The sequence below is a fragment of the Salvelinus sp. IW2-2015 genome, linkage group LG1 (genome assembly GCF_002910315.2).
Source record: "Salvelinus sp. IW2-2015 linkage group LG1, ASM291031v2, whole genome shotgun sequence".
Lineage (NCBI taxonomy): Eukaryota > Metazoa > Chordata > Actinopteri > Salmoniformes > Salmonidae > Salvelinus > Salvelinus sp. IW2-2015.
Window position 1 is genome coordinate 10,556,026 of NC_036838.1, and position 26,399 is coordinate 10,582,424.

Consider the following 26,399-nt stretch of genomic DNA (forward strand, 5'->3'; position numbering starts at 1 on the left):
AGTAGAGAGATTGCTATCGCTCCTTTGAATTCCATGCTGTCACAGTTACCAGCCCTTTCAAGCTTAACATCCTTATCATTTATCGCCCTCCAGGTCCCTTGGAGAGTTCATCAATGAGCTTGACGCCCCTGATAAGTTCCTTTCCTGAGGATGGCTCACCTCTCACAGTTCTGGGTGACTTAACCTCCCACGTCTACCTTTGACTCATTCTCTCTGCCTCCTTCTTTCCACTCCTCTCCTCTTTTGACCTCACCCTCTCACCCTCCCTACTCACAAGGCAGGCAATACGCTTGACCTCATCTTTACTAGATGCTGTTCTTCCACTAATCTCATTGCAACTCCCTCCAAGTCTCCGACCACTACCTTGTATCCTTTTCCCTCTCGCTCTCATCCACACTTCCCACACTGCCCCTACTCGGATGGTATCGCGCCGTCCCAACCTTCGCTCTCTCTCCCCGCTACTCTCTCCTCTTCCATCCTATCATCTCTTCCTCTGCTCAAACCTTCTCCACCTATCTCCTGATTCTGCCTCCTCAACCCTCCTCTCCTCCCTTTCTGCATCCTTTGACTCTCTATGTCCCCTATCCTCCAGGCCGGCTCGGTCCTCCCCTCCTGCTCCGTGGCTCGACGACTCATTGCGAGCTCACAGAACAGGGCTCCGGGCAGCCGAGCGGAAATGAGGGAAAACTCGCTCCCTGCGGACCTTGGCATCCTTTCACTCCCTCCTCTCTACATTCTCTCTTCTGTCTCTGCTGCTAAAGCCAATTTCTACCACTCTAAATTCCAAGCATCTGCCTCTAACCCTAGGAAGCTCTTTGCCACCTTCTCCTCCCTCCTGAATCCTCCTCCCCCTCCTCCCCCTCCTCCCTCTCTGCTGATGACTTCGTCAACCATTTTGAAAAGAAGGTCGACGACATCCGATCCTCGTTTGCTAAGTCAAACGACACCGGCTGGTTCTGCTCACATGCCCTACCCTGTGCTTTGACCTCTTTCTCCCCTCTCTCTCCAGATGAAATCTCGCGTCTTGTGACGGCCGGCGCCCAACAACCTGCCCGCTTGACCCTATCCCCTCCTCTCTTCTCCAGACCATTTCCGGAGACCTTCTCCTTACTCACCTCGCTCATCAACTCATCCTTGACCGCTGGCTACGTCCCTTCCGTCTTCAAGAGAGCGAGAGTGCACCCCTTCTGAAAAACCTACACTCGATCCCTCCGATGTCAACAACTACAGACCAGTATCCCTTCTTTCTTTTCTCTCCAAAACTCTTGAACGTGCCGTCCTTGGCCAGCTCTGCTGCTATCTCTCTCAGAATGACCTTCTTGATCCAAATCAGTCAGGTTTCAAGACTAGTCATTCAACTGAGACTGCTCTTCTCTGTGTCACGGAGGCGCTCCGCACTGCTAAAGCTAACTCTCTCTCCTCTGCTCTCGTCCTTCTAGACCTATCGGCTGCCTTTGATACTGTGAACCATCAGATCCTCTCTCTCCACCTCTCCGAGCTGGGCATCTCCGGCGCGGCCCACGCTTGGATTGCCGTCTACCTGACAGGTCGCTCCTACCAGGTGGCGTGGCGAGAATCTGTCTCCGCACCACGTGCTCTCACCACTGGTGTCCCCCAGGGCTCTGTTCTAGGCCCTCTCCTATTCTCGCTATACACCAAGTCACTTGGCTCTGTCATATCCTCACATGTCTCCTCTATCATTGCTATGCAGACGACACACAATTAATCTTCTCCTTTCCCCCCTCTGATAACCAGGTGGTGAATCGCATCTCTGCATGTCTGGCAGACATATCAGTGTGGATGACGGATCACCCACTCAAGCTGAACCTCGGCAAGACGGAGCTGCTCTTCCTCTCGGGAAGGACTGCCCGTTCCATGATCTCGCCATCACGGTTGACAACTCCATTGTGTCCTCTCCCAGAGTGCTAAGAACCTTGGCGTGATCCTGGACAACACCTGTCGTTCTCAACTAACATCAAGGCGGTGACCCGTTCCTGTAGGTTCATGCTCTACAACAATTCGCAGAGTACGACCCTGCCTCACGCAGGAGCGGCGCAGGTCCTAATCCAGGCACTTGTCATCTCCCGTCTGGATTACTGCAACTCGCTGTTGGCTGGGCTCCCTGCCTGTGCCATTAAACCCCTACAACTCATCCAGAAGCCGCAGCCCGTCTGGTGTTCAACTTTCCCAAGTTCTCTCACGTCACCCCGCTCCTCCGCTCTCTCACTGGCTTCCAGTTGAAGCTCGCATGCTCTACAAAACCATGGTGCTTGCCTACGGAGCTGTGAGGGAAACGGCACCTCCGTACCTTCAGGCTCTGATCAGGCCCTACACCCAAACAAGGGCACTGCGTTCATCCACCTCTGGCCTGCTCGCCTCCCTACCTCTGAGGAAGTACAGTTCCCGCTCAGCCCAGTCAAAACTGTTCGCTGCTCTGGCACCCCAATGGTGGAACAAACTCCCTCACGACGCCAGGTCAGCGGAGTCAATCACCACCTTCCGGAGACACCTGAAACCCACCACTTTAAGGAATACCTAGGATAGGATCAAGTAATCCTTCTAACCCCCCCCCCTTAAAAGAGTTAGATGCACTATTGTAAAGTGGTTGTTCCACTGGATATCATAAGGTGAATGCACCAATTTGTAAGTCGCTCTGGATAAGAGCGTCTGCTAAATGACTTAAATGTAATGTAAATGAAGGTCCCCAAGAACACAGTAGCCTCCACCATTCTTAAATGGAAGAAGTTTAGAACCCCCAAGACTCTTCCTTGAGCTGGCCGCCCGGCCAAAGTGAGCAATAAGAGGGAGAAAAGACTTGGTCAGGGAGGTGACCAAGAATCCGATTGTCACTCTGACAGAGCTCCAGAGTTCCTCTGTGCAGATGGGAGAACCTTCCAGAAGGACAACAATCTCTGCAGCACTCCACCAACCAAGCCTTTATGGTAGAGTGGCCAGACGGAAGCCACTCCACAGTAAAAGGCACATGACAGCCCGCTTGGAGTTTGCCAAAAGACACCTAAAGACTCTGATGAAACCAAGATTGAACTCTTTGGCCTGAATGCCAAGCATCACTTCTGGAGGAAACTTGGCATCATCCCTACGGTGAAGCATGGTGGTGGCAGCATCATGCTGTGGGGATGTTTTTCAGTGGCAAGGACTGGTAGACTATTCAGGATCAAGGGAACGATGAACGGAGCAAAGTACAGAAATCCTTGATGAAAACGTGCTCCAGAGCGCTCAGGACCACAGACTGGGGCGCAGGTTCACCTTCCAACAGGACAACGAGCCTAAGCACACAGCCAAGACAATGCAGGAGTGGCTTCGGGACAAGTCTCGGAATGTCCTTGAGTGGTCCAGCCAGAGCCCGGACTTCTCTAAACATCTCTGGAGAGACCTGAAAATAGCTGTGCAACGACGGTCCCCATGCAACCTGACAGAGCTTGATAGGATCTGCTGAGAAGAATGGGAGAAACTCCCTAAATACAGGTGTGCCATGCTTGTAGCGTCATACCCAAGAAGACTTGAGGCTGTAATCGCTGCCAAAGTCGCTGCTTCAACAAAGTACTGAGTAGAGGGTCATATTTCCATTTTCTAAAAACCTGTTTTTGCTTTGTCATTATGGGGTATTGTGAGTATATTGATGAGGCAAAAACAAAACAATTGAATCCATTTTAGAATAAGGCTGTAACGTAACAAAATGTGGAAAAAGTATGAATACTTTCCAAACGCACTGTATGCTAGGTTGAGAGCCTGTGAGAGGGTTTTGTGTCTGCAAGAACAGTCATGTGTACTCTTTTACATAATAGTGTAAGTTATCAATATCATATTGCATTATCGATATTGGTGCCCACCACTAATAATAACATGAGATTTCATTTTTGGAGTATTCAGCAGTGCGGTGATCTGGTGCAGTGAGCTACAGGGAGATATTAGCTATGTATCTACCTGTGTTCCCAGGGCCTGGATGTCATGCTCGAAGGTGGTGTGCATCCTCTGCAGTGTCTCCACTGTGTTCTGGTCACGTCCCACCTCCTCTGGAAGCTTCTTGTGTTTGTCCAGGATGCGGCCCAGGATCTCCTTGGCGTCATGGTAGAACTTGTGCAGCTCGTAGGAGGCGGCAAGGATCTGTGTGCGCGTGTCGATAAGTTCCAGCAGGTCAGCCCAGGCCTCGTTGAGTCCGTCCTTCCACTCGGCCACCGTGGCGGCATCTGTGTGGCCCGCATTAATCAGCTCATCGGCCAGGCGGTTGACGGCATCCACACGCTCCTGGCCGATGTTGCCTGTGTCGCGCGCAAACTCCCGGAAGCGCTCCTGGAGCATCTGTGGATGGATAGATGGATGGAGAGGAGGAGAATGAGGACCTTTAACACAAATATATATTGTACTGCCCTGTCTTACCTACTAAAAGGTAATGGTGGTATCAAATGGGCAGTACTGAAATCAGTCTACGGCCACGTTACAAACCGTTTGTAAAGCAGTCACACACCAAAGCACACAATACCTGGAAAAGTGTTAAACATGTCAACTATATCAATATGATATTGAGACATGATGCCCAACTGCAATTTAGATGATGTGGCATTCAGTTATTGGTACATTAGTGGAGTGTGGCTGCTTTGCAGATGGTCTGGAATGCGGACTATGTTTTTCCTCCCTGACAGCACCAGGAGTGAGAGGGTAGGGTTTGAAGTCAGGTGACATTACTTACGGTGACATGCTCGTAGTCCTGTCCCAGCTCATGAGATCCGGCCACCACCTCCCGCTCGGCAATCCACTGCTCCAAGTCGTCAACCTCGCGGTTGAGCTGGAACAGGCGGAACCGCTCGTCCAGTTTGCCACGCCTCTCCTCAGACAGGTCCTTCATGCCGGCATAGAGCTTGTCCACCTGAGACTGACGCATGCCTATCCTCTCACTGCCCACACAAACAGAAATCAAGAGTTCAAGGTGGACAGCGGGGTGGACGGGGTTAACAAGAGTAATCTTTTTCTGTTTTTTTGCAAAAAAACATTCTTGTTCCAACACTAACACCCATGATCAAACTAATACACTAGTCATGGTCTGCAATCAAGGCTTTCGTTAGTGAAATCAGGTCTGTTAGGGTTAAGCTGAAACAAAAATATGCATACACACCACACTCTGGTCTACTGAATGCTCCACTCATGCAAAATACTTTTTCTAGATCGGACATTCATATTCAGGTCAACGTTCCTTGACGGGCGGCAATATTAAGTGACGTTCTATTTCAATGGCTTCACTCTAGGCTCTCTCACTGACCTCTCTGGATGTCCTGCAGCTGTCAGGCCTCTGCTGGTCTTGGAGAGCTGATGGACTGTCTCAGCGTAGTCCTCCACCGACTGCTCCACAATCTGGTGCTTCTTCAGCATGGCTACGGAGCTCTGCTCATCCTAAGAGGGAAAGACACTTGTTTTTAGCGCTTTTGTGAATTCTATGTTAGAAGAAATATCAGTACTGGACACACACACACACACACACCGAAACACTGTCGATAACACCCTAGTACCTTGGCCTTCTCCTCAGACATCATGTACAACTCCTGCTCGCTCATCCAGGCCTCAGCCTCAGCGGCATCAAAGTAGTACTTCTGTGCATTGTGGGCCTCCTCCAGACGGGCGTGACGCTTCTCCGTCTCCTCAATCATCAGGCCCCACAGCTGTTGCAAGTCGGCCAGGCGCTGGCGGATGGCCTCCACGGCAAGGCTGTCCTCCATCAGCAGGCTCTCGCTCCGCTCGAAAATGTCATCGAAGCGGGGCTGGTGTCCCTGGATCTCCTTCTGCAAGGTCTTAGAAGGGGATACAATACAACATTAATTTCGATGGAAATGTACAATAAAAATAATGTCAGCAATACATTAAAATACTAGATACACAAAGCCAAGAGTACAATACTTTAGATACACTTCATTAAGTAAGTAGTAAGTAAGTAAGCCCGGTCAGGAGCCCTATTTCTGTAGTGTACACCCCTTGGAGAGGACACCAATCTGTCATAGCCTATATCTCAATTAAAACTTAATAAGAGAGTGATGCTCTTTGCTATGTATGATACCATTCAATATATTTGTTTAAATGACTTGTTAGGAATAGGATAACAGATTTATACAGGCACTAACTTATCACCTAAACGATCAGCCTCATTGCTTTAAAAAGTTTTGTTGATGTGAGTGTTTGTATTAGTTTGGGATCTATCGCATCCCACAGATGAGTATGTTTGGAATATTTATTTATTTCACAGAAGGACAAGTTGACCAATAGAATAGGTTAACTTTTGTACTATGGGGGATAGTAGATTGACATAGGCTGGTGCTTTTGCTGTTCGTTAGGTCTACTCATCTTGTTGGCTGACGAAAAATAGGCTAAAGGTGGACATTTTCAATATGCGCCTCGAAATTTGATAAGAGGGAAGTCCGCAGTTGTGTCCCCGATGTGTCTGTCTTCATTCACTTGTAGCCTACTTCTTAGCTGAAATGCCTGTGAGAAGGACCCGATCACGTGACGGCATTGGCTACATCTGAGAGAGCCATGTGAGTGAGAGGTGCTTCGGCGCACAGCAGCCAGGAGAAGGGAATTATAATTAGTCTATTATATTCAGCCCAAGGGGCTTTGGCCGCAAACGGCATGGATATTTTAGGGGGCATTATGGCCACACAAGGGGGATGCCGCCAGGAAATTCGAGGCCTGGTGAGAATATTATCAAGCGTTTGTCAAATTATGAATGAGAGACTGATGATGTGGGTGCAGCTTGAAACTTTTTTCAAATCATCATTAGAGTCCAATCATGCAGCCTTAGAATGCATTAAACATCAACACATATAGCCCAAAGTTTGTAACACAACTAAAGTTGCATAAATAACTCTAAATGAAGCATATAGGACGAGCGGTTTCTTTGTTAACCGCTCAGCACAGAATATCCGCATGTGCACACTTCCTTTGAAATTGTTTGGAGAAAATATCATTCTATTATAAAATAATAAAAAATAATGCCAGGGAGTCCTAAGCAAATCTTGTCTGCTAAATTAACAAGTGTAGCCCACAGCCATTTGGCATTGCCATATCAGGGCCTAACATAAGGACAACTGAGAGAGCATGTTATTCTGTTCTTCTGAAATAGACTACATCTCTTTATATCATGTTTCTTTAGACCTGTCTAAAATAAATAATGGATTTATTGTAATGCTGTAGGCTATATTAAATGGATTTATGAGACTTTTTAAAATGTATATGTTCCAAAGGTCTGCATCAGTGGCTTGTAGGCTATGCCTGGAAGCCAGGATATGCTAAACGTGTTTATGCTAACTAACGGTCAATTACCAGTAAGACCGGCAGTTATTTGCTTGACAATCACTGGCTGACAAAATTTCATGAATGCCACAACCTTGACACTAACAATACAAATGTTTCTTATAAATTGGCGCATAAACGTATTCACAAAAATAGAATGATGCTTAATTTGGGCCTAAGTGTGACTTCCTTGTAAAGTGACAGTACATGAGAAAAACACACATACCTGATTTTTCTTGATAAGCAGTTGAACGGTCTGCAGGTTGTGACCATGATCCGTGGAGGTTGCAATTGGCATCCTCTCTTCGACCCAAAGCTAAAATGGACAAGCCAAATAGATTATTAAGTGCATTGAAGGAAAATACCAGAACAAATAAAGCCTCAATAGAACATGTACACACATGTGCACACACAAACACACATTTGTTTTACTATTCTTGTGGGGACCAAACAATTGATTCCTATTTAAAATCCTATCTTCCCTAACCCCTAACCTAACCCTAACCTAATGTAGCAGGCATAAAATAAATGCCTGAAACTAGATCCCCAACATACTGGTCTTGACGAGAATAAAGAAACTGTCAGGGGAGGTGCCCTTCTGTACTGTTCAACCAATCCAGTAAATGTGGAGGAGGAGGTAAGATGGAGTGTCGCCTTGTTAACGTTGCAAAGTCACATCACAGGTTCTCTTTCCATTTCCTCTGAAAACTGAAATGTCCCCACTTGTCCGAATTTTCCTATCAACTATCAACTCACAATCTCGTCCTCCACATCGCGGTTGAACTGGTGGATCTCGCGGGAGGCCACCAGGAAGTTCTTTCTCTTCCTCAGCGGGTCCAGCAGCTCTTGGAACTTGTGCTCCACCATTTGTCTCTGGCCATCCACCTCCCCCGTGTCCTTCCCTTCCTGGCTGAGGACCAGCGCCTGGCTCTGCAGCTCCACCACCTCCCTCTGACGGACCTCCACCTGGTTTTCCAATATCTATGGGCCACCAGGGAGAGGGAGGAGAACATTTTGAACACAGTGTTGACCCTAGATGATGTTCCGGGCGGGGCCCAGGCCACTAAGTCAACATCCGTGGTTTCTTATCCAACATTTTCAGATCAGAACAATTGATGCCATAATTATTTTATTGTTGAAAACCAATTGAAGCCAACTTATTTAAATTATTCTTCGTATTATTATTTTCATGATCATTTCATTAATGCCAACATTATTTATCAATTTTGGTTACAATGACGCATGCTCCACCGTGTACAGTACCTGCTGCTTCTTGAGCAGGATGTTGACGCTGGTCAGGTCTTTGCCGTAGTCGTCCGATTGAATCTGGCCCTCCAGGCCACCCAGCCACTTGTCCAGGTCGGCACAGCTCTGTGTAAACAGCTCGGCCTTGTTGGCGTCAAACAGGCACTGGGCCTTGGTCTGGGTGGTGGACTCCAACTCTTCCCACATCTTCTGGAGGGCTGAGAGCTTCTCCTTGACCACCGACTCTGTCTCAGGCTTCTCCAACACCAGCTGCATCCCATCCTGGAGTGGAAAGAATCAGAATCACCTTTATTCGCAAAGTACATTTACATGTACCACGAATTTGAGCTGGTGGAATGGTGCTGCTATCTATGCCTTACAATAACAAAATATACAGAGAGAAAATGTATGCATAAAATACATACAGTATAAAATTAGGTAGAAAGTAGAAAAGGTCAAGTTTCTGGATAAACTTTGTCTTGCTGCGGTTGTTGAAACACATTTTATGGTAGTGGGGTGGGCAGGTACAGTCGATTAGTTATGGTGGGTAACCCCATGAGTTTTGGAGTGGGTATAATAGGGCAGTTAGTGAGTATAAGTTAGTCATAAGCAGTTGGGGAGTTATAGTGGGTACATACACTAAATAGACAGTTTATTAGGTACCCCCCATCTAGAACCGGGTCGGACCCCCTTTGCCTCCAGAACAGCCTGAATCCTTCAGGGCATTCTATAAGGTGTCGGAAATGTTCCACAGGGATGTTGGTCCACGTTGACATCACACAGTTGCTGCAGAATGGATGGTGGTACATTCATGCTGTGAACAGCGCGTTCCATCCCATCCCAAAGATGCTCTATTGGGTTGAGGTATGGGATCTGCGCATGTTCCAGACAATGTTTTTCCACTCCTCAATTTTCCAGTGTACGTCATCACATGCCCATTGGAGCCGCTTCTTGTTTTTAGCTGATAGGAGTGGAACCCGGTGTGGTCATCAGCTGCAATAGCCCATCCGTCACAAGGATCGATGAGTTCTACGTTCCGAGATGCCATTCTGCACACCACTGTTGTAATATGTCTGTTTGTGGCCCACCTGTTAGCTTGCACAATTCTTGACGTTCTCCTTCGACCTCTCTCAATAACGAGCAGACTGGATGTTTTTTGTTTGTGGCACCATTCTCTGTAAACATTAGACACTGTCGTGCGTGAAAAGCCCAGGAGGGTGTCCGTTTCTGAGATACTGGATTTGGCACGCCTGGCACCGACGATCATATCACACTCAAAGTCGCTAAGGTCACAAATGTTTCCCATTCTAACATTCAATCGGACAGTAAGTGAATGCCTTGATGCCTGTCTGCCTGCTTTATATAGCAATCCACGGCCACGTGACAGTAGGAGCGATCCATTTTTGTGAACGGGGCGGTGTATTGATTATAAGAAGTAGAATATTTTTCATAAAGTAATGCTAAAGGAAATTGAGACAGTTTATTGTTATGTGCTTTGCCTGCACTGAAAAAAATAAAGGTTCTTAAAATGGTTCTTCCTCAGCTTTTAAGGTTCCTTGGAGAATTCAAGGAGGGGTTCTTGATGTGGCATCTACGGTTCTTTAGAATTCTAAAAGGTTCTTGAAATGTAAGGAAGCCTGCAGATGTGTCCCTTTCATAGCACACAGCAAATTGGCCAGTGTTACTAGTGTTGATTTTTTTGTGTATTTTTTTTGTGTTGACACTGTAAAGAGTTAAATTAACACTCAGTGGTGTAAAATAAACTCACTGTTGGTGTTAATAACCAGAGTTGAAAAAAACACGCTTATCATTATCATATTTCCCAGCATGCTCTATTGCAGGTAGATTTTTTAAATTGTTTGTTTCAATATAAATCTTTTTGCATGTACATTGATTGATTAATTAATCGTATGCTATTCAAATATAAATAACATACATTTTTCTGAACTATTCAAATCTGTTAATTGGACTTCTTGTACCCGTTACTGAAATTGTTGTTTCAGTCTAGATGTTTAAGGTTGTCTCATACTTCAGTCTTCCTAACCCTGGAAGTCATTCTGAACGCAGGTTGTGGGTGAATAAACATTTTAAATGTTGGATATCCCCACTCTGGCTGGATTTCAATAGCAGTTACACATCACTTTGCAAGCCAGTATAATGTGGCTTGTAGGCCTGATGTGGCCTTTAAATGATGAGCTTCAGGTCACTTGATAATAGTTAAACTAGGCCCTCAAAAGAAAGCCATATGAAATATGTATTTCATTGTAATAATGTAATTTTAATGACAACATTCACTTAAGAATACTTAAGAGTCTAGATAACTGATCATGTTCATTTCAATTAATCGGAAGCGCTTATTAACTTGTGTTCATTCATGTAATACCCAATGCAAAATCATCAAGACAGAGTGAATCTTATTTTGGTTTGCTAACCTTCTCAATCTTGTCCAGCCACTCCTTGTTGGACTGCAACTCAGCCATGAAGGCCTGATGCTTGAGCCATTTGCTGTGGAGGTTCCTGGCCTCGTCGTACGACATGTCCTGGGCCGTGAGCATCTTCTCGTTGATCCACAGAGACAGCTGCATACAAAGACACACACACACACACACACACACACACACACACACACACACCACACACACACACACACACACACACACACACACACACACACACACACACACACACACACACACACACACACACACAGGTAGGTAGGTTATTGTATTTGACTGCCTTAGACTGTGAAAGCAGTCTGTCACTATGCATACATTGCCACACAATGTATTAAATGTAAATTAGTACATGTAAGTATTCCTATTTTCATAGTATTGGGACTGATACCAATGTTAGACTCTTAGGGAAGAGTTCCCACATCCAGGTTAAGCATATTCCTGGACTAAAAAGCACGTTCGATGGAGAATCTCTATTGAAAGTGTTTTTTAGTCCAGGAGTAGGCTTAATCTGGGTGCGGGAAAGACATGTTGGGCAGCAGACCTCCTGGCAATCCTGTAGGAACTTCTGAAGGTCCCGGTTATCCTTCAGCCTCATCAGTAGCTCCACAGCAGCCTCGCGGTTCTTCTTATGCCTGTGCAAACGTTGGGTAAACAGAATTGATCATGGATAATAGATCCCTTGTTAATTGTGACTACCACAAACAAGTTGCCAGTTGTGTGTACCAGATTTTTCTACAGACTTTTTTACATCACAATACGCATTACCAAGTAAAAGCAAAGATACATATCAAGTGTTGTACTGGCATTTGTGGTAGTTGTAAACCTAATAAGTGGGTGGTACACATCTAACCATTGGTGGTACTCTGGGTAGTCTTTTTCACAGTCAAGCTGTGCAGGTAGCCTAGTAGTTAAGAGTGTTGGGCCAGTAACTGAAAAGTTGCTGGCTCGAATCCCCAAGGTGGAAAAGTCTGCTGCTCTGCCCTTGAGCAAGACATTTAACACGGGCGCTGATGACGTCGATTAAGGCAGCCCCCTGCACCTCTCTGATTCAGAGTGGTTGGGTTGAATGCGGAAAACACATTTTGGTTGAATGCATTCAGTTGTGCAACTAACTAGTTATGCCATTTCCAGGAGATTGCTTTATCATATTAATGTGGTTCCCGGGGCATTAAATACTCCAACAGGTGTTGTGAGATCTAATCTGTGCAGCAGAGTAACTGTAAAAAAGACGACCTGTCCAGCAATGTCATTTGTTACTATATAGTAGAAGAGGCTTCTAACCTGTCGTCAATAGACGTCGCTCTCTCCTGGATGCGGTCGGCGTTGATGTTGCCGTCGCTCGCCAGCCGCCTGCCAGCCTCCACCACGCCGTTTATCTTCTCTTCGTTGGCGTCCATGGTGGTCATGAAGTCCTCCTGCTTCTTGATGGCTCCTTCGGCCCCCTCAAACGTAGTGGGCATCTCTGTATGGGCCAGCATGTACTCCTAAGAGTAGGGTTATTAAAAAAAAGAGAGTCAGTGGGATTATTAGAACATCCTGTGACTGAGACTGGATATCCAGGTTGGGGTCAATTCCATTTCAAATCAGGGAGTAAACTGAAATTCTTGAATTGACTGAATTGAAACAGAATATAGAACCCCACCCTGTTGGAATTCAATCTAAATCACATTGGACAGACTATTTGCATTGCACCCCCTCTTTTACACCACTGCTAATCTCTGTTGTTATCATCTATGCATAGTCACTTTAATAACTCTACCGGTGCCCCAGCACATTGACTCTGTACTGGTACCCCCCTGTATATAGTCTCGCTATTGTTATTTTACTGCTACTCTTTAATTACTGGTTACTTTTAGTTCTTATTCTTACCCGTATTTTTTTTAACTGCATTGTTGGTTATGGGCTCGTAAGTAAGCATTTCACTGTAAGGTCTACCTACACCTGTTGTATTCGGCACATATGACTAATAACATTTGATTTGATATGACACTTTTTTAAATGTACTTTAATATGTGCATTTGATTTGCAAAGCAGCATGCCCCCGGTAGAGGGAGTGGATTCTAGGTGGGCACGAGAAATGACACATCGTTACCACATCCCTGCCTAGTAAAATTAGGTAATAGCAGCGACAAAGAGGACTTTAAAATAAACTGTTACCGAAAATCTAATTTTTTACAAGACGGAATCAGTGTAATTAAATAATAGTGAAACGGAACCATTCACTTTGGATTCCTAGGCTAAGATTTTTCCACTCTTGGAATAGAATTTCTACTCACTTCCTCGATGGACCAATTCGAAATTGAACCGACCAATCAAGTACCCTGGTTTAAGGGGTATCGACCAATCGGCGTACCTGGTTGTTGAGGAAGACCTCGGCCTGTTTGGTGTCCCTGAGAAACAGCTGGTAGGCGTGGGACTGTGACAGCAGGTTCTGCCGGTTCTCCCACATCTTGTGCAGCTCGTTCCAGCCTGTGTCCAGTGCCTGTAGCCGCTGCCTCAGGAACATGTACTGGGCATCGGTCTGGCCCTGGGTCACCATCTCGCCCATGTCGCGCATCTTCTGGTAGTCCTCCTCGTAGTTGCYGATCTCGTTRTTGAWGCCSTCGTGCTGRGCTAGCAGCTTCTCRGCCTCYGCCAGCGTGTTGGGRGTCTCCTCCGAGGCGARGGCTGTCTGTGTGCGCGACAGCCACGACTGGAAGTCATCCAGRTCGCGCAGGAARTGCTGCAGCTTGCTGGCCTCYCCAAGGGACTCRTCGCGYTTACYCAGTGTGGCCTTCATCTCCTCCCACACGGCGGTGATCTCGGCCAGGCGGCCCGTGATGGCCTTGGCCTGGTCCGGGTGCTCGCCGGCCAGCCGCTCGGCCTCGCCGCGCAGGTCGCCCAGCTTGTCCTCGATGGCAGCCAGGTCACGCTCCATGCCAGTGAGTTTACGCTGCAGCGCCATGACACCCGTCAGGTCGTTGCCCAGCTCCTGGGTAGACTCGATGACCTTTGTCTTCTCGCGGATCCACGACTTGGTTTCGTTGCAGTCCAGGTGGTAGTTCTGCACACCCAGCGCCGAGATTAGAGACTCCTTCTTCTGGTCTGTCAGATCCCGGAACTGGCTCCATCTGGTGAACAAATTAATAAATAAAAATATGATCATTTAGCAGACACTGTTACCCAGTTGACAGACAGTGATACATATTTCAATACATGTGGCCAGACCAAGGCTCAAATTGACTGAACCATTGGCCAAATAATTTGATGATAACCAACAATAAATGTCCAGCTCATTTTTCAATTCAAAGGATACAGTGATATCCAACACACAATATCACAATTTTAAGTCAATAGGTATTTGAAACTCACTATGAGCAAAGTAAAAGGTCAGACATAGTTAAACTACATTAACTACATTATAATAACCTAATCAAATCAAATCAAATGTATTTATATAGCCCTTCTTACATCAGCTGATATCTCAAAGTGCTGTACAGAAACCCAGCCTAAAACCCCAAACAATCATCTTTTGGGTTCTTCATTTGGCATCAGGTAGTTGGCAATCATATGGAAAGGCATTAAATCAGAACCTGAAAGTGCTATCTTCAACCGTAAATGTTGTGAATACCAGGGACATTAGTGATGCACGGCTTGACTCATAACCCGCAGTCCCCGTCGTTATATCCACAGGGCGGGCAGATTTAGGGTCATGAAAGGGTCATTGTGTGGATGAAGGGCAGATGGGTGGGGAATAAAGAGTATAATAAATGCATAATTATTGTGCAATTTATATCTATAGGCTATATTGAGGTGTTTCTTTCATTATTTTAGGCTATCTGGCATTAGTGTGTAAGCCTAAGCATAGGGTCTAACTGTACGCACGCCAATCGCCAAATGCTTTTGGGAACGGGCAGTAAAAAGCAAAAAGGGCCAATGTCAGAGTTTAATTCAATAAGAGAAAAGTCACCTCACAATCATCACACAAAACACTGCTATCGTCCTCTTTTACCACCCCACCAAATCTTTCCAAACATACATTTTCTGGCAAAAGAGGATGATAGCAGTGTTATGTGTGATGATTGTGAGGCTTTATACAAATTTGACAAACACAAGATGGAGACCTCAAATAGGCCTATGGCATGTCAAGGGAACTGTTGCCTACTGTTCAGATGGGTTAAATGGAACATGTAGGTCTATAACCTCTCACATAGCCTTAATAACTCCGGCAGAATTAAGCATTTCTTGGGGTCAAATTATACACAAAATGTAGGCAAAATGTTTATTTGGGAACGATAGTGGAAAAATATTATTTTAGCATCTTGAGAGAATGTGAATGCACAGTTAAATACCATCTGTGGAGGTCCTATCTTTATCAGCATCATAAAAGCTGATAGTATTTCAACCACATAAAATATGCATCCAAGCCAAATTGAAATGTTATCAGAAAGATTTTGGGTTGTTTTCACAGATTTCTATTTCCTTGCAACCGGTCAAACTGATGTCATTTGAACATTTTGCACAGAAAATCTTTTCATTTTTCTTAATAGTTATTGTATTTTCTCCCCGGTCCCTAAATGTCTTTGTGCTGTGAAAGAAGCAGAGATCACTCAGAAAGCTTCACTGATGTCAAATACATTGAAGCATTCATTCTATTGATTTATGACATCATTCTGCTGAGCAAGGGTTTATTTAGTCTTCTAGGGCAACATATAATGACAGAAGAGAAGCTGCATGTATCTAATTATAGACAAGTTGACAAACAAATAGCCTACCAAAATGTTGGAAATGATAAGTAGAAACATATCTAACACATCAGGTGTGGGATTCAGATTTTCACTTTATCACATATAGTCGGGCGGTTGCGGATGGGTTATTAGCAATTGCGGCCGGGTGAGGGTGAACAAACAGCTGATCCGCGCACCTCTTAGAGACATATCAACTACAGATATAGGATCTTAATTTGAGACAGTTTGCTACTGCAGAAAAATAATCCTACAGCAACAGGAACATTTCTAATTGATACATTTTTAATTAGGGTAAATCAAGTCTGAATATTTTAAGTGGAAGTTACAAACTTTATAAGTCTTGTTTTTTTATTATTATTATTAAAAAGATTGACCCCCTTTGTTGTGATATCCAATTGGTAGTTACGATTTTGTCTCATCACTGCAACTCCCCAACAGACTCGGAAGAGGTGAAGGTCGAGAGCCATGCGTCCTCTGAAACACGACCTGCCAAGCCGCACTGCTTCTTGACACACTGCTCGCTTAACCCGGAAGCCAGTCGCCAATGTGTCAGAGGAAACACTGTCCAACTGACGACCGAGGTTAGCTTGCAGTCACCCAACCAGCCAAAAGGAGTCGCTAGAGCACGATGAGCCAAGTAAATCCCCCCGACCAAACCCTCCCCTAACCCGGACGAAGCTGGGCCCCACGGGGCTCCCATTCACGGCCGCTTGTGACACAGCCTGAGATCAAACCTAAGGCTGTAGTGACACCTCAGCACTGCGATGTAGTGCCTTGTTAAACCTCTAATACACTACAAGTTTGCATTTCCTCCAACAACAGGATGAGCAAATTAAGCTAAGGCATCTGTATGATAGGAGATAGTGTGACGTCTGACTGTGAATGGCTCAACTTTCCTGTTATTGAGCTTATCTTGCTGGGATTTGATGTCCTTCTCACTGGGGTGTCCGTTGTGCATCAGCTGCCTGGCGATCTGGTTCACGACAGCGACGCGTGACGCCTGGTTGTTCATCTCAGGCTCCAGGCTCTCGAACCTGGGAAAGAGAGAGCATGCCATGTCATGACCAATCAAGTTCAACTCCAAAACAAACCATTTTCCCTTACGCACATTGATGTCTGGGCCACGTTCAGGCAAATGTTGTGGAACATTTCAGATAGAACTGTCATGAATAGAGCTGACATGATTTCTTATATTACATGTCAGAGGCATGTTTGTTCTACAAATCGCATTTTTATCTGAACGTTCCACAATGTTGTACCCTGATGAATGCACCTCAGACGTATTCCCCTGTTTGGTGTTTAATCTCCTAAGTACTTCCTGCACTTATCTCCTTGTACCTCTGTACTCTTTTTATTATCTGTCTTGTTCTATCTGTTTAAAATAACTATTTCATAATTTTCTATGTAAGGTGAACTTCAGTTCTAGAAAGGCACCTAACAAATAACTCCTCCCAGTGGGAGTTGAATACAAAATTCACAGTAAAGTGTTTTGTTCACATAAGAGAAAATTGTGAAAATGTGTTCACTGTTTCCAGCAATCAGTAAATACTAGTGCACAAAATTGTAAATGGCTCTATCAGTGTAAATTCACGTAAAATATAGCAGAGGTCGGGGGCCCCAGGGCATGTGCCCTGCATGCCCATTCAGTAATCCGGCCCTGATTGTAATCTTCCATTACAGAGTGACCTTTGGTGTAAATTGAAGCCTATCCATTCATATCAGCACATATCCTTCACTATATTCACCTTTCCTTTTTTCTGTTTGGGATTGTTTTTCTGCTTGGTGATGGAAAGTCTACCGGCCTACGTATAGAATACATGGGATTGGATTATGATGATATAGATGAACGAATCCTGCACACAATGCGAAATTGTTTGGTGAAATATGCATAAAAGTAGAGTCATTTTCCATAACTTTTAATAGTTTGTATTCCAAGGCTTTGCAGGCGTGGTTCCCTTGCGTGCGCTTAATAAATTGAATTCAACCGCTGAAAACCCACCCACTTTCCCGTTTTCATTCAATAGGGTTTTCAGTACATTTATCTTAAGCAATCCCTTTAAATACGGTGTACCTTTTGATTTTCAATTTTGTTGACAGACTCAATAGAATACATTGAATGTACAAAACATTAGGAACACCTTCCTAATATTGCGTTGCACCCCCTTTTCCCCTTAGAACAGCCTCAATTCAACTCTACAAGGTGTTGAACGCGTTCCACGGGGATGCTGGCCCATGTTGACTCCAATGTTTCCCACAGTTGTGTCAAGTTGGCTGGACATCCTTTCAGTGGTAGACCATTCTTGATACACATGGGAAACTGTTGAGTGTGAAAAACCTAGCAGCATTGAAGTTCATGACATGGTCAAACCGGTGTGCCTGTCACCTACTACCATACCACGTTCAAAGCTACTTAAATCTTTTGTCTTGCCCATTCACCCTCTGAATGGCACATATACTGTTCACAATACACGTCTCAATCGTCTCAAGGCTTAAAAATCCATCTTTAACCTGTCTCCTCCCCTTCATCTACATTGACTGAAGTGGATTTAACAAGTGACATCAATAAGGGATCAAAGCTTTCACCTGGATTCACCTGGTCAGTCTATGTCATGGAAAGAGTTTTGTTAATCGCGAGAACGGGTTTCAAAATATTAGGGATCAATGAAAGAAAGCCATCTAAATATATGGATATTTGTCTCCGTTTCAGCACCAATTGGTAGATTAAAAACTACTCTGATTTTGTAGATTATTTAGGGTTAAGGAAGTATTTATGAATCATAAAAAACAAGTTTGGAGACACTTTAAACAAGAAAGAAAGAAAACGGTGGTTTGATTCATTCTGAAAATTGCCACATTCAGTTCTTTAACCCATGGTAATGTTGGAAGATTAGTGTACATATAATTATAATAAGGAGAATAGTGTAGGCTAGACCCTCGTATGTTGCCTGCACTAACCGGGGTACTATGTGATGACACAGCCAAGTATCGCCTCAAGTTCAAACTGTTACGGCTTGGTCTGCGTTCCGCTCCGCAATGATTTAATTAGCCTACATGTCTTTTTTTTATATTATCAACTGTTACTACAACAGCAACAACCACATGGCCGAGACAGCGTTTACAGAGGAAGCAAACCAAATGAAGGTAAATGAAACAATGTCATTAAATGGAATGATAATGTAGGCTATACCAACTGAAGGGAACTAAGAGTAAATTGGCAGTTGAACATGTGTTGTTATTAGGCCTACTGACATTCGATATTGATAGTGGCTAATATTTCACATGATAGAAATATGAAACAGAGAAAGTTGGGGTAGCCTGCAATTAAGACATTCGAAAGTGCCCATCCCTGCAAGTTAAAAGGCTGTACAATTCAAATCCTGTGTAATTGCACAGCATTTCATGAACTTTACTCTGGGAAAGTTGATATGTGGATATGTTTCAGTTTGCTTCCATATGACTGGTTCACATTTGTCTCCAGCGATTATAAGGCAAAATAGATCTAAAGCAAGTGTCATTTATATTTACAATTACCTAAAACAAATGGATTACTCATTCACTTAGCTGTTATTGTCACGCTGGTATAAATGATTCGGGAGAAAGGCGCAGGAATGCTTAATAAGGCTTTTTATTACGCCCAAATTACAGCGTGCCGTGTAAAGGCATGGGGAACGAAGACCAAACAAACACGTACACAAAACACAGGGTTGAAACCCAAACAAAATAGCGAGGAGAACCTCGAATAAATAACACAAACGCACAATGATTATCACACGGGACGAGACCCGTAATCACCTGCGTAATCCACAATGGCATGAAAGCCAAAACAAACGGCACAGGTACTCACACACACCAATGGACATTGTAACAATAATCGACAGACAACGGAAACCAAAGGGCACACTTATACAAGTACTAATCAGTGGGAATAGGGGACAGGTGTGCGTGATGAAAGTTCCGGAGGGATCCGTGACAGTTATCAATAGCTCTTATCAAGTTGTCATTACAGTGCATGGAGAATGGTGTCATTAAAAAATAAAGTAGATGCTTTTCCCACTTGAAACTGGTAGGTTCGCTCGACCTTATTCATTGTTTCCTCAAAGTAAAAGTCAGAATACGGCGTATCTGAGGACCCACCTCCGCCACACTTTCATTTATTCGCCAAAACAAATAGCAGGTGAATAGCACGCTTTTCTCATTCTTAAGTTCAATGTCAGAATTCGCATTGAGAGAAAAGTGCATAATGAGTTACGTTCCATTTAAGCACGCTTAACTCGGGTCGGAATTGGGCCCTTAATGTTTTGCAAATGGCCAGAGTTCCGTGTCTTCTGTACAGTGTTTGGAAAATCGACAACATTGTTCCAAAAACTGCTTGCATATATGTTATTTCATAGTTTCGTCTTCGCTATTATTCTACAATGTAGAAAATAGTAAAAAATAAAGAAAAACCCTGGAATGAGTAGGTGTGTCCAAACTTTTGACTGGAACTGTATGTCAAATACTTTCAGATACTTGAGTGGCACACCAAGCTAAATCAGGCCTAAAGGAGTAGGGTCTAGGGGTAGACTATGGCTTCAGCATGCATTTCTATATGTATGGGTTCTCTCACCTGTGCTGAATGACCTCTAGGTCTTCTAGCTTCTCTGGGATCTCCATGCTGTTGAGCCACTGATCCTTCTCATCGATCCACACCTCGCAGGCGTCCGCCTCGCTGAACATCTTGTAGAGGGCCAGGGCGTCCTGCAGTGCCTGCTTTCTCAGCCGGGTCAGCTCGGCCACCTCCTTGTAGCGCTCCTCTATGCCTGCCAGGCGGCCCTTGACCTCTTCCGACTGAGCCTGCTCCTCAGGCAAGGCGGCCGCCTGCTCATGGAGTGCATCGATCACCGGCCGATAGCTGGCCACCTCGGCGGCGGCGGCCTTGTGCTTGCGCACCAGGGCCTGTGTGGAGAACTCGTCATGGCCCACCTCGCCACTGGACACGATGCGCAGGGCGTCCAGGGTCCAGGCATCGGCATCGTCTGCGTCCGCCTGGAACTGGTGCAGGGCACACGCTTCCTCCAGATGGGCCTTCCTTACGGCCGCTAGCTCCTCCAACGCTGTCCACTGCGCCCGCAGGTCGGCGATGCGGTCGCGGATCTTGGCGGCGCCAAAGTGGCCACCGTCGGCCATTGCCTGGCCCTCGGCGATGGTGTGCTGCAGGTGACTGGCACGGCCGTTCATCTCGTCCTCCAGGGTGCGGTGCTGGCTTAGCAGGCGCACTGCGCCCGTCAGGTCCTTGCCGCTCTCGTCCGACGACAGGATTTGCTCCTTCTCACGAATCCAGCCCTCCTCCTCGGCCATCTCCCAGAAGAACTTCCAGAGACGGCGGGACTCCTCCAGGCGGGCCCGGCGCTCGGCAGCCAGCTGGGTCAGCTCCTGGTAGCAGAACTCCATGTGGGCCATGCGGTCGCGTATTACCTGAGGGTCACAGGGCTTGTAAACTGTAGAGGAGACAGAACATAGGCCCAGTTAGCATCTAGCAGCACCCACAGATGTACATTGCACTGTATTGACTCACATGTTATGATTTCATTCCAATGACTATGATTCCTTTCATGTTTATTTTTCAGTTTGCTTGTATAGATCTTGAAGTATCTTGCAAAACGCTATGCTATTCAACTGAACTGTAAAATTGTATGATGACATGCATTATCATCATTAGTTAAAAATACAAACACAAGCAGAAAAAAATATGATTCACAATTTGAATAATAACAGCCTGAATGTTTAGGACATCCTCACCGTCGCCGTCGATGGCAAATTTCTGAGCATTGTTGTTGACAGCTTTGACACGGTCAGCCTGGATGCCGATGTCGGCCTCTACCAGGGCATGTTTCTGCAGGAGATCCTCCACTCCGAGCAGATGCTTCCCATAGTCCTGGGACAGCAGCATCATCTGTGTGGCAGAGACATAGAGGCATGACATACAGGCATGTGTGGGAGCAACATACAGGCACCTTCTAAGTCTAAAGTTCATCAGTTACCAATTTGAATCATTTACTTTTTGTGCACTTTGAAACGCAATACGAGTATTTTTTTCAAGGTGAGGAGAGGAAACTTTTTTAAACTTACATTTCATTTAACTTGTAATTTAGATGAAATGTCAAAATCAATTCCAAATCAACCACTACCATCAACTCCCTAGCGACTCCTGTAAACCTAAAAGGATTCGATAGGTGGAAGCATAATGCCGAGAATTCCACCCAGCCAATCAGAAAGGCAAGATGACGTAGTGTTTACAGTGCCAACCCAATTCTCTTGTATCTACAGGAGGGTCTAGGACAAGGTTCAGGTGTGCCGATTTGGAATTATTCAGCATTGGACTAACATAATCCAGTTAGTTTCACCATTGATACTGCTTAAAATGATCATTTAGAAGAGGGATTAATACAAGATTAATAGATTCCGTTTGCAATTCTAAAGTGAAATTACTTATTTCCAATACATTTTAAATGTGTTCAGGTGTTGGTGGAAGCAGGGTAGATGAGGTTCAATGCATTTTGAACAAATCAATTTGTGTTACAATAATTATTAATTTTGTCTTTCCAACACGGTTTAAACACGTACATTTTCGGAAGGGTCCCCATCCCTCTATTACCTTCATCTCGTCCATCCAGTCCATGATGTAAAGCATCTCCTGGAACACCCTCTGCAGACCCAGGTTCATCTCCAGGCGCTGGCGCCTCGCCTTCAGAAGCTCCAGCAGGTACTCCCACAGCCGGATCACGTTGTCCTTACGCGCTGCGATACGTTTGATGTCGTGGTACTTCTCTGCCTCCAGCTCCTTAGCGACAGACACCACGGCCTGCACACGCTCCTCGTACGCCGTAATATCCGTCTCGATGGCCTCATGCTTCTTCGTGGCCGCGTCCACCGCCGGAAGGTCGAAGCCAAAGTTGTCCTGCGAGATAGAAGTGATGGGAATGGAATGGAATAGAATAAAATACAATACTGATATACTGTATGGGTGGCAACATACTGGGATACAAGGAAGACATACTCTCTATTTCTGTAATATTATCGTCGTAAACAATTTGACAATGACACATAAAATACTATGATCCTTTAAAGGGGCAATCCGCAGTTGCTACATCCATTTTTGGATTTATACATTGATGATATATACCTATTGATTCTTGAAGAATATAACTTCTAAATGCCTCGTGAGGGGCCTCTCGAGTGGCACACTGGTCTAAGGCACTGCATCGCTGTGCTAGCTGCGTCACTACAGACCCGGGTTCGATACTGGGCTGTGTAACAGCCGGCCATGACTGGGAGACCCATAAGGCGGCACACAATTGGCCCAGCGTCATCCGGGTCAGGGTAGGGTTTGGCCGGCCGGGATGTCCTTGTCCTATCGCGCTCTATCAACTCCTGTGGCGGGCTGGGCGCATGCACATTTCCTCCGACACATTGGTGTGGTTGGCTTCCGGGTTAAGCAAGCATTGTGTCAAGAAGCAGTGCGGCTTGGCGGGGTTGTGTTTCAGAGGACACACGGCTCTCGACCTTCGTCTCTCCGGAGTCCATACAAGAGTTGCAGCGATGGGACAAGACTGTAATTACCAATTGGATATCACAAAAAAAAAAAAACTAACCCTAACCCTAACCCAATTAAAACCCAAAATATAAGCTTGTTTTGCTCCAATGTTTGTAAACATTGTAAATGTAAACAAACACTGTATAGCCTCAAAACATGGATAAAACGATAATTCATGATATCATGGATGGTCAAGCCTTGCATCCATAGCTCTGTCTATGAATTTACATTTTCCTGGCCCATTCCTCAGGTTATTACCAAAACAGAGGTGGGGTTTCCGCTTTGCTATTGTTTCAACTGCAAATTGGCCCTGATTTCAGTTTGACAAAAGTAGGAAAGCAAATAAGATGCACCGTTTACATCTTCAGCACTTAATCTTAACGTGCTACAGAGATGATGCAATACCAGTGAATGTGTTGCTTGCATTACACTGAATCTGGGTGTCCACTAAGTGGTGCAAAACTGTGAGAAAACAATGGCTGAGACATTTGTATGGAGAAGGATGTAGTAAAGTACTGTATTTTGGTATTTTGGTAAAATGTCACAATTGCTTTCTATAATTATTATTTTTGTGCGTGTGTGTGCGCGCGCATGTGTGTGTCTATGGCTGTGCGACAAGCCGTTAGATTTCGCTTAGCCAGTTGTCCCTCGTGGCTACTTTGAGTGTTTGTGTGAGTATGTGCATACATATGCATGTCTGTTCGTGTATTTGTGCGCAAGCATTTGTTTTTACCTGTGAGACGAGGCGCTGGTTCTCACTCAGCCAGGTCTCCCTCATGGCAGCCTTGCGGTCAAAGCGGCGAGCCAGCTGCTCCAGTTTCTCCTGACGAATCAGCTCTGTTCTCAGAGCCAGCTCCCGCTCATGCTCCGCCTTCTCCAGTCTCTCCCAGGTCTACCATAGACAAAGTTAAACACACAATATTAACATGGGTATATCATATGTTCAAGACAGACCAGCATGAACGTCAGACATAATTTTTCTGTTCATTTCTAGACTATTCTACATGTTGAATTGCCACCATTTGCCACCAGTCTATCTTGTAGCTTAAACATGCCAATGGTGGATTCAACTCTTTCATAATCTCACAGTTTTATGTCCAGATGCAAAATGTATGAGTTGTATGAGTTGAATTACTCCTATTGTAATAATTATACCATAGCAAAACTCCTACTTACTAATAATAATACTACCATACACCAAAGAGAGACTACCAAACACCCTGACACAGACAAACAGGAGAGAGAGATAGTGAACAACCTGATGTTTCATTAAGACAAAACATTGATCGAGGAGTAGGGTAACTTTGTCCCTAGACCCTGATCTTGAGTCAGTTTAGCATTTTCACCACTAAAGGTAAAGGTTAGGATTGGGAGAAGGGAAACTGATCCTTCATCTGTACCTAGGGAAACTTCACCCTAAAGCATTTGTCAGAGACTACAGACATCACCTTGTTAATGTCAGAGATGAGTTTGCCCTCCCTGGGCATGTAGACTTTCTGATTGTTGGCCCTCATCTTGCTCTGGATGGTAAAGAGAAGCACCTCCAGGTTGCCCTTCTCAGTAAACCTGATCGATAAAAAGAGAAATGGTTTTGGGGGAGTGATATTTTGACAGCGTAAAAAAAGCTAATGTCTAAACACATCACATCACTTTACGTTCTAGGGTTGCACTTATTTCAAAGCGTTTTTGGAATGCAACAGTCATGTCTTACTTCTGCATCGTTAGAAATACTAAACATGCATACATTATCGCTTCAATTCATGGACATAGCAGAACAAAACATTTTGAAGTAAATTCCACTACAAGCAGGAGAGAGGCGCTCACCCAGAATGTTAGGTATTGTGCCATTCATTTAACATTAGACTTGACCTTTTTGTTTTAGGTAGTGACAAGAATTTTTCATAAAAATATTGGTTTAGAAGTTTGGAACAAAGATTTTGTGATGTTCAGGCAATGTCACAGGAACATCAACCAAAAAAGGGGTGAGGGAATGGCAAGATAACTGGACAATGTTATACCTTAAGTAAATATTATAGACATTTACAAATATTCTTAAGATGGTCTTAAAGCTGAAGATTGCCCATCTTGTCAGATCTCCATAAGTGCATAGGGGGTGCATTGGGGTATAGGGGTTGATTTAGGATTGGGTGCTGGCGGGGGGCACTCACTTAGGGGGTTTCTCGACCGTGCGATATGTGTTGAAGGCTTGAAGCTGCTGCTGCACCCCGTTTAAAGAGTTGGCAAACTTGCGATTGTTGAGGATGATGATGGTCTGCTCGATCCACTCCAGCAGATCTGAGGCCAGAGACTCGTACTTCTCAATCATCTTCTCTGTCTCAATGGCATTGTCCAGTACCTAGCGGAACAAAGAGGACACATGTCAAGCTCTGGCCAAAAATGTCCAGACCTGGGTTCATATATAGTATCTGTTTTATAGTATATAGTATTTGTTTGCCAGATTGACAGAGTTTGCACTTTTGGTACTATTCCACTGGTTTCAATATGCCAGAAAAGCTCAATCAAGTATATCTTGAAAGTTTTATAGTATTTGAATCCACATCTGAAAAGCTCTTACTCTGCCCCGAACAACTTGTTGACAACAACTCACCAAACAAACATGGCATTTGAGATAATAAACTGAGAATAAACGCTGAGTCACCTTCCCAATACGTTTCCCCTCCACTTTCAGTGCCTTCATTTTGGAGAAGTAGTGGTAGTACGTCACCACGTATGTGATGACGGACTTCTCATCGGGGTGGTCCACACTGATATCTGTGAAGCAAAAATTCCATTTGTGATTGGTTAATACAACTTGATTTGGAACGTTACAAAAATATTAAAAGAAGATCTCTTTTTGTATTTCATGATGTTGTATGACAGGGCAGTGGGAAGGTAAAGCAGGTGATACGCTGATAGAAAGTGGAAAGTGGCAGACAGGGCTCAAATCCCTATTGCCAGGGGATATATGTAGTCTGGAGTCTGCAGCGCTATCACTAGACCAGACTCTTGTTCTGCTTCACGGAAACATGGCTAACTCAAGGGACGCTAACGGAGTCGGTGCAGCCAGCTGGTTTCTTCATGCATCGCGCCGACAGAAACAAA

General features: G+C 44.9%; 1 protein-coding gene across 1 annotated transcript in view; it reads right to left on the minus strand.

The window, feature by feature from the left end:
- Window positions 1-26,399, minus strand: part of LOC111960755 (spectrin beta chain, non-erythrocytic 1) — a 107,051-nt gene that overhangs the window by 22,179 nt on the left and 58,473 nt on the right. The window contains exons 11-29 of the mRNA XM_070442916.1: window positions 25,957-26,069; window positions 25,466-25,653; window positions 24,746-24,863; window positions 24,031-24,189; window positions 22,359-22,661; window positions 21,503-21,656; window positions 20,331-21,201; window positions 16,621-16,758; window positions 13,351-14,107; window positions 12,279-12,481; window positions 11,539-11,629; window positions 10,974-11,120; window positions 8,560-8,823; window positions 8,053-8,277; window positions 7,523-7,612; window positions 5,523-5,801; window positions 5,276-5,406; window positions 4,709-4,913; window positions 3,946-4,320 (exon numbers count right to left, since the gene is read on the minus strand). Coding sequence (XP_070299017.1) covers window positions 3,946-4,320; window positions 4,709-4,913; window positions 5,276-5,406; window positions 5,523-5,801; window positions 7,523-7,612; window positions 8,053-8,277; window positions 8,560-8,823; window positions 10,974-11,120; window positions 11,539-11,629; window positions 12,279-12,481; window positions 13,351-14,107; window positions 16,621-16,758; window positions 20,331-21,201; window positions 21,503-21,656; window positions 22,359-22,661; window positions 24,031-24,189; window positions 24,746-24,863; window positions 25,466-25,653; window positions 25,957-26,069 — 4,811 coding nt within the window. The remainder of the gene's footprint in view (window positions 1-3,945; window positions 4,321-4,708; window positions 4,914-5,275; window positions 5,407-5,522; window positions 5,802-7,522; window positions 7,613-8,052; window positions 8,278-8,559; window positions 8,824-10,973; window positions 11,121-11,538; window positions 11,630-12,278; window positions 12,482-13,350; window positions 14,108-16,620; window positions 16,759-20,330; window positions 21,202-21,502; window positions 21,657-22,358; window positions 22,662-24,030; window positions 24,190-24,745; window positions 24,864-25,465; window positions 25,654-25,956; window positions 26,070-26,399) is intronic.